This window comes from Schistosoma mansoni, chromosome 3, assembly GCF_000237925.1.
Source record: "Schistosoma mansoni strain Puerto Rico chromosome 3, complete genome".
Classification (NCBI taxonomy): Eukaryota; Metazoa; Platyhelminthes; class Trematoda; order Strigeidida; family Schistosomatidae; genus Schistosoma; species Schistosoma mansoni.
The window spans coordinates 3,127,676-3,139,800 of NC_031497.1; the positions used below are offsets into that span (position 1 = coordinate 3,127,676).

The window sequence follows — 12,125 nt, forward strand, 5'->3', positions numbered from 1 at the left end:
TCATGAAACTCGTAACACGTCTTTTAATACTGTCAAGACTCATAGCCGTTAGTGACATGGGTAGTTTTTGGCAAACTTGGTTCTTAATCTACTGTAATTGTGACGAATTTCGCACTACAACAAACGCCTTCAACTTCTGCCTAGTTTCTACGCCTTCTTCTTGATGACTGTTTGAACACATCTGATGATAAGTTAAGTTGAAACCGCAGTAATTATTAGCGAATTTTATAACTCATTTTCAAACAGCCGTACTAAACTGTATGGTGGGAGATCTAAAACAAAACTTATCGAAACCATCCGTTTTTTAAAAAGACCATATTGCGGCATGCTGACAAACCAAATTTTTGACTTACAAACTATATTTCTCTGTCTTTTGTCAGTTGACCTCTCTGAATACTCAATTTGCTTTCGTCCTCAGTGACCTACGACGCTATCACATTTTAGGGCCGTCAACAGAAAAACATGAATACTTTGTCATCTCCAGAAAAATTAACTCTACATAGCTACAAGTTTCGAGGAAATCACCATCGTTCTAGTTAGGATCGCCACAATTATACTATATGAAAACCAAATTTCCCATCACCTATTCCAGTAACCAATTGAGTGTGTGAACTAGCGATGTGTTGTGCATCATTATTGACCTTGTCACCTTTTTTCTGATTTCAGAGGGCAAAGTTTTCACTTCTTATTCTAAGTACATTGATATGGTACATAATAATCAGTTCGGCTATTTGTTCCATGCTTTTTATTCTCAGATTATTTATCATGTTTTGTGAAACAGAAGTTCTAACCATCATTGCTAGTTACTTTTGGGAAGTTTGAGCTCTCTGTAAATTGTTCTGCCATGAGTTGTGTGAAACGGATCCAGATACCCGTACTGTAAATAAGAAGTTCGCATAGGATAACGCTGTCTGTTCATCCCTCACAAAATGAAGCATATAACCGTTGGGAATCTCACTTTTGTGTCCTAAAAAAGGTGTATCTGCATACATGATTTGTTTTTATTTTAACAAAGAATATAATAAGCTAAGGGGATTCGACAATATATATAGTGACAAACTTTTTCAAAAACCCTGACGCTTATATTTCCTCTAGTATTGTAAATGATGAATGTGAGCGATTTATGTTGACGGTATGGAGCTTACTCGAATTGGACGGTAATGGCATAATATCTCAGTTTACATCAAAGTCACCTCGCAGTTATTACCTTCCCTACATCACCCTCTCGTTCTATCAAGGTTCTGTGGTGACTTTGATGGCCGTATAGCCAAAATAAAACGTTATGACGGAAAGGTATTGGTAAAACTTGATACAGGTGCCAAGTGTGATCACTGCCGCACGGGACAGATCATGGAGGGCAACTGGCTGATGAACGCTGGTTGTCATTGACTTGGACGAGGATCGAAAATCTGCTCAAAACCCAGTAACCTGATGCCGAATTATTTGGTTAGAGCAGAGAAATTTCACTGGCCATATGCTTTGTTTAAAATGTGAAATTTCTGTGAAAAGAAATACTGCACTTAAACCATTTGGAAGCTTTCAACCAGTTACATTCAAGAAGAAAATCGCGCTAGATTGATGACAAACGTGTGTCAAATATTCATGTGTATAAAGAACTTATGATAAACATGTTCAAGCTCTAATAATAACAAAAATAACATTTCGAAGAAATGAAAGACACTAGACCTGTCATTTGTTTTTGAAAACAATTGTTTTACCTTGTCATGTAAACAAGCAAACATTCAACAGACTGACGCTACTCCCATATCGTGTTTCCGTAAATTCCTCTGGAATTAAATGGATATGATTTAATTCTTCAAAAATACCAAGCTCTCGATAAATATTTTGATATTTGGTGCTTCTGAATGTATAGAAAGATGCTTTTTATACCCTAGAATTTTGTTGATTACCATATACTTGCAATGTGATGCTTCGACATACATTGTTTGTACAAACCTTTCACACTAGATGACTCTTAAGTTTAGTGGAACCTATAACGTTGAAGCTGCGGAGCAGGTGGATCGCTCGTCCTATCAAAATTCTATTACATGTAATGTTTGGCTTCTTGATTCTACTGCTGTTGCGTTTCGAGTTGATGTAAGCTCACCATACCAATGAATTCTACTTTATAGAGAGGTTGTAGTGGTCAAACGCTGCTCGATTTAACGTTCGACTTTCTGGAGCTTCTGGAAAAAGACTTTTTTGGACTTGTATACACATTTCATCAAACATCAGAGGGCAACTTGATAGTAAGTAGTGTCGGTCCAGATATTTTCCTTTTGTCGTAAAGCACCTTTAGTAACAAATGAAATAATGTTCTGAAATCATATCAGGACAAAGCCTTCTAATTTTCAAGCCCCTTGTTGTCTTTCATGAATATAAGACCAAGTTTAATCAGTCGACAGAATAAAGAATCTCTTCCGCAGTTATTGAAAGCTGAACTTTCAACATTTACATGTTTTAGAATAATGAGTGTTGGAGGCTTTAACACTTTTGCTCATTTGATAATAACTGATTTGAGAATTGTGCTGAGGTATTTACACAAAGTATTTCCATTTGATTCCTAAGTGTTTAGTTCGACTGCAGACATCTTCCCTCCGCGTATGACATTTATGTAGTATATTTTTGTAAAACTACCGTAGGTTTGTGGGTTTTAGTACTTTCTGGTACGCTAAGTAAGAATAATGAACTAAAATAGCTCCGATTGTTTATGGGTATCACGTTAGAATATTCCTTTGGCTCTCCCGTACTTTAAAATCATCAAATGCCATGTTAGTGACTTAAGACTCCAAAATGTAAGCTTTACTCTTGAGTAACTGTAATATTTTTAGTTTCATTTCGCCTTAATAGTTCATTATTGACAAATAATTACTTAACAGACTGACGCATCGATTAGGAAGTCCTATTAATTCCTAATAGATGCAACTTAATCTCCTTGAGTTTCTGCTATAGAAAGTGGATTACGTTTTGGTGTTAGAAGACTAATTTGTGGCCGATTATTTCTCAGTTCATATTTCGGCGATCATCATGTTTTTAAAATTCAAACCGTGATCACAACGATATTATGTAAATATACACATGGGATAGCAAATAACAGTTTGATCTTGATAAAATTATGTTGACTAGTTTAAAAATGTCGATCCCAAGGTGGACGGTCGAATGTCAAGTTTATGTGTGTTTGATATCAAGTACAAAAACCGGTTTACGGCAAACCAGAAATCTAGGCTTTTCATTTTATGAAGTCCCCCAGCAAACAAGTTACTGACTAACAAATTATTTTGTTTCATAGGTTTAAGTCTGTTCCAATAAGTATCATATGAGCTTGGAAATAAATCTCGGAATACCTTTATTCCCTAAAAGGAAACGACAGTACTCATATTTCTGTATACTTGGACTTTCGTTTTTAGTAACTATTTTCTTGTAGAGTTTACAGTAACAAAATTGTCGTAATATTCCAATTTTCACTCGTCCTAAAGATGGTTGAATTAGTACTTTTGGACAATAATGCTGATCCAAACTTCGGAATCTGCAAAAAGTTTAGATAAATCTCTCCCCACGCAGTAAAATAGTTTTGTTGGATTATAATAATATCGTTATTACGTTTGAATCGAAGTTCTCGTTTTATTCCTAAGCACAGAAAAACCTTCCGGCCCATCTTCTCAATCTCATGCTTGTACAAGCCTAACAACACAAAAATATTCCTCGAAGCAAAAGGTCTTTCTTAAAAGTATATCATGGTTACCTAAATGCTCTGTCTTATATCTGGAAAGATCAGTCCCTTTATTCATTTTCGTTTGAGTAATAGGAATCCCCAAATCAAAGTCATGAATCGCTCCTGTGATTTGTGACCTACCAGATATTATATTCTTGCTCTTCACTTCTATTTTCTTCGGATTGTTTACTGTAGTTTAGTATCTGCTTCGTAATTAATCCACATATTTTTTTACTAATTTTGACTCATGGAAAAACTTTGATGTTTATTATTGATTTTAAAATCACTACATTTTCTGCCGTCATACCCTCGATATTTGGATATCGGTCTCAAAAACTCTGATGTAACTGTTTTTTGTTAAAAATTTAAGAAATGGTTGGATCCGACAAGAAAAATCAGGAAGCAGTGTAAAGGTGAGAAAAAATCTTAATCCACATTATTATTTTCCAAAAATTTGATGTATAATTACTACTGTTAATTTCAGCGTTAAGTGAGAACCAAGATGGCAGCTAACAGATACAATTCCTGCACTCGAAGGAACTTCTGATTACACGGACGGAATTCGGTGTTTAGGTCTTCAACAAACATTGCATTTACTGGTAGCTGTAGTTATAACAAGTGAGACGATCACTTGCCTTCAAGGAATTGATTATACGTTTTCAGGTGTTTCCGCTTAGACGAGTAGACAGTTTTGCTAGCCCCTACTTTATAAGCAGCTGAAATTCGATTAAATATGGATTTACTTCGTAAAATGAAACGTATGGTTTTATTGAATTACGGTAATTGTGGTTCCAAAATAATTACTGAACCACTGTAACACAATAATTGGGTTGACATCGTGTAAATAGAAATATACATGAGTAAAATATTATCATCGGTATATTCTACAAGTCGGTCATTAATAATGTTTTCTAAGACTGATTTGTTTGGATGAGGAGTTGTAGTTTCGTAGGATAGACGAATAGCAGTTTGATATGATACTTTAAATACATACAACAACTGTGGCTAATAATTATTTACAAAAATAACTTTAAAGACAAATGCACTATGACGATGTTGAGAGTAAACAAATCACAGGAGTCTTCGTCTTGGAGAAGGACAACAACATTACAAACTTTTTTAAGCCTCGCAAAATTCTCCGCTACAAGTTACTCTTATAAGCAAGTCGATGTCTAATAAAAGGTATTTTAATTGATAGGAATAAAATGTTGTCGGACATTTGCTTATTCTAAAATGAAATCACGGTTGTACATATACTGAGAGTCTAGAACGTGAAATAATATGAAGACTCACTATTTAATTGTTTGGTTACATATACTCAAAAATCCTTTTAGCATGTAAAGTTTTATCAGCACACATACTGTTAAATTTTGGCACATATACGATTATCTTAATTAGTGCTTTACGTAATTTGCTCTAGAAGTTAAATCTTAGTTAAGTGGTTTCATTGGGTTTTTGAAATCACGGGAGCTCTCATCTGGGATAGCGGAAAGAAATACTCAGACACCGTTTGCCTTATCCAAATTTAATTGTAAGACGAGATTTATAAAGAGAGTAAGCAAATGTTATTTTCAAAGCTAAACAAAAATTAATTCACAGACTTTCAGAGATTTTGAGCGATCATTGATAAGAAATGTAATTCATATTTTCTATTGTTTAATAGTCAACATATACTTTAATTCTAGTTAGAATGTTGTTTATTTATTTAAATACACTATTAGTCAATAAACAGTTGTACAGGAACTCTTTACGTAGCAAGAAGACCTTTGGGAGTAATTAAAACCGAAAATGATCTCGTGAATAGTTTTGTAAAAAAGTAGAATTTACTGCGCAAAGTGCCTAACATGTATCTGATGGTTTCATCCACTAGTCAATACAAAAAACCAAATTATTACTTGAAAAACGTAGTCACCAACCAAGTGTTTTTCAAGATTTTTAGACATCTAAACAAGGCGACTGTTTCTAATATACCTTTATTTGCCTCGTCAGTCGTAATCTTTACTTTTGAGGACTAAGTAATGATTAATTCAACCTTGAATCTTATACTCTTCTATAATAAATTACTCCTACTAGTTAGCCGACCATGAGATTTCTGTAACAAATGGTAAAACGTTTTTTAAACCATCCAGTTTTTTTACACTTAATTTTCCTGTAGCACTCAAGAATAATCATACTGGCACCTAGACTGATCCTACAAACTTGTAAACTATATGCAGAAAATGTGTTATGCTTATATTAAATTTAAGTAAAATAGGCTCTCCGTACATGCAAATCAGATTTATATAAATGAGGTGCATGGATCAATAAAATGATTAAATACTTCATAAATAATATTTAAATAATTATCGTAAAGATTCCTAAGTTCATCAAATATTCAATTGTACATAATGGTTTTAAAATGGTTAAATATATTTGACTTGAACAGAAGGAAACGTTTTCGAACCAAGTAATTTCTTAAAGACCCTATTTAGTGTTTTCATAGAAGTGAATAGCTATACAAAACATTCATTTTTTAAAATATATTGGACACTTTTATACTGTGATAACTAAGATACTGAATTCATATCTCATTCAAAACGGTTGCTCTATTGAGCAAACTTTTCAGGCTTACACAAGAAATAAAGTGTTCATAGGTGTAAGCGAATTGTTATTACTTATTTATAATACAATGTATTGGATTATAATGACAAAATATAAGCACTAAATGGAAACATATCAAGATAATTGACTATTTTAACTTCTGTCCAATGAAAACATTAGGGATAAATTTCGGCTGTCTAATGTATCTCTATAATTTGTATGTTAATTTGCTTCGTCAACTCCTTTAACACACGCTTATTCATAGTACGCTAATTTAAACACTTAAGTAGTCGAAAGCCCCTGTGTGTGACGGTCTTTTTTCACTTACTTTCCTATTTTTGAACTCACTAAAAATGGTACACTTGTCAATTCCCAAACATCTTTAGTCGAAATTCCAAAGAATACTATGAATAAAATAAACACGAAATTAAACTTTGTTATAACACTAGTATAAATAGATAACAACCGGTTACATCGATCTAGTCGTTTTTGTAGTCATATTAAAATGAATTATATATTGAGTCCACATTTTTCGCCGAAGTGCTCAGATGAATTCATTTTAGAGAACCTAAGGGCTTTCAGACTGTTTGAATATATCTGATTGATCTGAATAAACTCATATGACAAATTAGATAATCTGATAACAATTCAGTTTTAAAATACCGGGTTCAGTGCTGACAAATTTCACAAGAGTAGTTTATGTTTTTGAACTCATCAGTAGTGTCAAAAATCGATAGCAGCGAAATATCTTGACAACTGATCGTAAACATTTTTGAAATACAAGTTGACGTGGGTGGTGACCGATTGACCAAAATCTTCTTTAGCTTGTACATAGTTGCAGTTCATCATCAACTGAGTTAATAAATTATGATAGTTACTTATACTTAAGAGATACTTTCATCGATGAACCTAGCTATTTTTCTATTGTTAATCTATGAGGTGAAATTGATCAATCGCACCAACGACTACTTCACATTCTGCCAGTTATGGTTATGTCTTCTCTTGATCTGTTTTTTCATTTTTGACGATTATTTTGATGCATTGAGATATCCGACTTGAGCAATCTCATTTTTTTTAATTGGGAAACTATCAATTCATAGAGCCTTATTGATCAAAGAAGTGTCGGCTTCTTAATCCTATGAAAATATGAGTTATATTGTAGTGTCGGTTGGTATGTTAAGATCATATACTTTATTCTAGCTTCTGGACAAGCCAATTCACCTATCCAACATGAGTCATGTTTCGGCCTTGTTAATTAATCGCTTATTAACCCTATTTTTTATATGAGCGTATGTGTGTGTACACTTTTTATCCTGTTTATCACACTTCTGTCAATTATTTTTATCTCACTATAAATATTGATTAACGCTTGATTAAAGCAAGTTGGCTTATCCGCAATCTCAAATGCGTGTCGTTTTTGATTCGCTCTCTCCTATTCGCTTCATCACTCTGATTTCCTGTCCAGATCAATGAGTGTACAAAATATATGTATTCGAACTCCATTCTCGAATTTGACTTATATAACTCCGTTATTCATCAACGCGGATTAAGTCATGTATTACATACGAGGATAGACAGGATATATATTTTGACAACAATCATTCGTATGATCTAATTGGAGTCAGACATAGGCCCACAAGATTTATTAAACTTGTACTATCTGTTTTACAAGTTAGTAGATGAAATGTTTGGAATTTCACATATTTGTGGTTTGAAATAAAAGTTTAGTGTACTTTAATAAGTATATTTCTGAATAAAGCTTTAAATGGTCAAGTTTTCCCCCTGTAGATATAGTTCAGGTGAAAAATATTTTTTGCTGACGTTTTCAACCGAGAGAATTAAATGTGTCTTTGGTTGGCTGCATATTATTTTGAAAGTTCTGAAAAAAATTCGTTTTGTGTGCTCTACGCATCGAGCGCGTTGTTTCCGTACATTGGCTAACATTTCTTTTTGTCAGACATAACCAGAGTATGTTAAAAGATATTTGTAAGTCTGTAAAAAAAGTTCAAGATGACTTCAAATAAGTACAGACCCACTTTTATACATCAGTTTGGTTTTTGATTTCTGGTACACATGAGTTTCACACCAGAAAATAGTTATATAAGAACTGCATTCTTGCATGAACCACTTTACATATAGCCTATATTTGGCACAACCCACCTAATCGCTTATGAAACATAGAATATCATCCTTCTACCTATATTTTCATTGTTATTTAGCAATTCTACAGAGTATTCACTGAATAATCCTATACAGTCATACGAAAAATACCAGTGACTCTTCTCCTTAGATTTCATGACCCCTTGTGTTACGAAAATATAGCTATCTAATAAGATCTGGAGTTATAGATACTGTTCACTGATGGGGAAACTGTGAAATCTACAATAATACTGATGATCTGAATGTCTGTCGCCGTTAACACTAAAATGAATTTATCACTTCATAAAGTAAAGTGTTTTTCACTAGAATATGAACAAAGCATCAGTCAGACTTAGCTTTGTTAAGAGCTCAAGTCTTGTTTATTTTGGAGTTCACGAAATAACCTTGATCTATGGTTGAAAGCCGTGAATAACATGAAACAAAGTTGGTCACAGTAGTAGAGCTGTGTTTACTATTTGTCTTCCTCCGAATCGTAAAATTAGTATTGCCATGTATTTCACTCGTTACTTACGGACCATATTTTCTGTTGTTAACTGTCTGTCGAAAACGATATTATTATTCCTCCTTCTCTACTTACCATTCTGTTATTTTTCTCCCTCACCGTGATTATTTAAGATACAGCAGTTTGAACAGTGAACCTAAATACGTTCAATAAAAATATATTCGAAACTACGAATATAAATCACGAAGTAATATTTTCATGCTGAACTTGAAAAGCCACAAAGAATCAACATCAACATTAAAATTAATTTCAGTATAGTTACTCTTTTACTTGAAGATATATTGGCTGGAAATATACTACACGTTACCACTTCTTTTCTGGAACTCCTATGATATTGTCCATGCCTTTACCATTTTTATGTTCTTCCCACTTTTTCTCTTCGTGTTATTGAACTTGTTTTGTCTTTAAAGTTAAACGTGACGTCAATAGACAGGTACTTCATTCATTAAAATATTCCAACTAACACAAGCTGCTGTAACCATCTCTCAATAGATGGTACAATATACACTGACACATACTCATTTGATGGAAGTGATTAATAGATTGAACTTATTGTAATCTACGAAAAACTATATGACTGTTTGACATAACCTAATTCGTCTAATTTATATATGCCAACTAGAAAAAAGAGAAAAAATTAATTACATTCTGTAATAAGTAATTGGTTTTTAATCTTGGTAGCTCTGGACTCGTCACTTATCTCTCTCTTCAAAACGATGTTACTTATAGGTGTATTTTGCATTCATGTGAAGTAATTTCTTGTTTATCTTTACGTTAACAATGACTGGAGTAGAAAGGAAATTTGTAAAGTTTCTAAACTAAAACCAGGAGTTTCTGGATATGTTGCGATCTAAATGTCCCTAACTTCTTTATTCATTACCTTTGTTAAAAATCTTATTTACTACTCCATCAACTCAACTAACATAATTCAGTTTTTCTACACCTCATACGTTAATTTTCATTTTCTAATTTTCAGGAGAAGCAAACTTTACATTTTGGTTTCGTGTAAAATTCTACGTTCCTGACCCCGTATGGCTTCAAGAAGAATACACAAGGTAAGTAATGCCAAGTTATTGCATCGAGTGTCTTATTTACCCTTATCAGCTTTAATATTTTTCTCACCAACGAAATGTTGCTAAATTTATCACTTTCTAGTGATGAACCCAGATAGATAGGTTTTCGTTAAAGGGAGTTTACTATTTCATTTTAATAATTAAATTTTGTTGGTGTTATCGTATCGACTCAACAGTTAGCTGTGGTCTCTCCCTTAATAATATACCAAGATGATAGATCTAGTTAGAAAACTTGATGAAACGAATGACGTGATGTGAGGTAAAATTGCATCTGTTATACTCAGGACCTATTACTAAATAATATTGTAGTTGCTTCATTTCTTAATGATCCCTTTCTTAAATAATGGGTAAGCAGCACTGAAAAGTTTCATTCTAAGATGATAGTATTGTTCAGCGCTCATTAATTTTGATTGTCTTTCACCAGTTCTCAGTAAATCATAAGAGTCTTGAAAATTTATCCGTAATTCAATTTCTGTGTCAATCAAACCATCACATAATACACCTTGTATACACCTCTATAGAATTCTGAAGACGTGACATTACACTAATCTGTACTTTAACTTTTAGTTATTTCACCACCAATATAACCATAAATCACTGTTTCATTTGATAGATCTACAATTCTGCAGAGAAACAATTACTTAATGTCTAGAGCGCTTGGCTTTTAATTATTAGTTTAAAAGCTCAAAGTAAATTCTACTTACCTCAGTTTTCCTAACCGGCTAATATCAGTAATCATTGCTCAAAAGTCTAGTTTAAAGCTAAGTATTTGAACATGTAATCAGGTTGTCAAGTAAAAGTAAAAAGCTTTTAAGGGATTGAACCAATGAGAACTTGAAGTTTTGCAGCTAGATAGTAAATATATCTGTCGTAATCTTTGTAATATGAATGTAGTAAATTGCTATTACCTATTTTCTTTAATCAGCCAATATACCCTTACCATACCAGCGACACTCAATATAACACCTCATCTTGAGGTAATCCTCAATCGGCTGGCTCTAAAACTGATCATAGTATCATCAATGGACTTGGTTTTTACCATGTAAAACTTCATCGTAATTACTCACCTACTGGTTTTAGTGTTTATGACCAATGTTCCAAGCCCATAAGTGGTTAATTACTCATTTTTGACTTCATGGAAAATCTGATACATGTAAATTTCATTCCATCGTAGATAGTAGTCAAACACATTGTTAATAAATCCCAAATAGAATTTCTTCATGTGTATGAAAGTATAGTATTGTAAGCTATCTGTCCAATGTCCATTATGTGGTGAAGTAACAAAAAATTCGTCAAACTTGTCATTTTTTTGTATTAAGACGTTCCGCTTTCATTGGTTGGAATTCCTCACCAATTCTAGGTAACTAAACCGACCTCTCTTTTCATTGGGACCTCCTTTTAACTAATCATTTACACTGTATGCTCTACCATTTGAGTTCAATTGCAAATGGAAATTATGACTGCTACTAAACATAAAATTCTATTGCTGTAAGTAAACAATCGTTAAACATTTTCATACTTATGCTATTAAAAGTATATTTAGGAATTTCGTTTTGTAAGGCAAACATTGTCTGTATTTTTATATAGTTGAGATCATGAGTCATTATCTGTTGCTGCTGTTTATGCTTCATTTCCTCAATCATTTGTCGCTCTTCCTCTTGTTGTATATCCAACAAACTTGGCTCGCTTCGATCAGCTATTCCCTTATTTGTTACAGCAACCCATGGAGCGGCTAAAAATTTATTTTTGAATCGTTGAAGTGACAAAATTAGTAAAAGTACATTAGATTAGTACCAACACTCGCAGGAAAAAGAAGACAAACTTTTTGGTGCGACTACTTTTTCTTCACCACTTTGATATGTTGTTTGCCAAGAACATTGCCAATTCGAAGATGTATTTTCTGATCCTTTCTGCCTTAAGGGAGGCGCAAATTCTTCAGTAACAATGAAATCTTTCAAAGCATTCTGAAATGTTAGTGTGTAACACTCGTTGTCATCTAAAACCTACTCAGCAACAGATATATTAAACACTTTTTGGAAATGGCATAATTACGCGCCAAATACCATTACAATACAGTTACTAATTTTATCGCACATTA

At 33.1% G+C, this 12,125-nt stretch overlaps 1 protein-coding gene across 1 annotated transcript in view; it reads left to right on the plus strand.

The window, feature by feature from the left end:
- Nucleotides 1-1,968: 1,968 nt before the first annotated feature.
- Nucleotides 1,969-12,125, plus strand: part of Smp_018670 (putative 4.1 G protein) — a gene marked incomplete at both ends in the record, with an annotated part of 25,749 nt that continues 15,592 nt past the window's right edge. Inside the window, 4 exons of the mRNA XM_018798907.1 lie at nucleotides 1,969-2,097; nucleotides 2,133-2,249; nucleotides 4,083-4,125; nucleotides 9,934-10,009. Of these exons, the coding sequence (XP_018650750.1) occupies nucleotides 1,969-2,097; nucleotides 2,133-2,249; nucleotides 4,083-4,125; nucleotides 9,934-10,009 (365 nt within the window). The remainder of the gene's footprint in view (nucleotides 2,098-2,132; nucleotides 2,250-4,082; nucleotides 4,126-9,933; nucleotides 10,010-12,125) is intronic.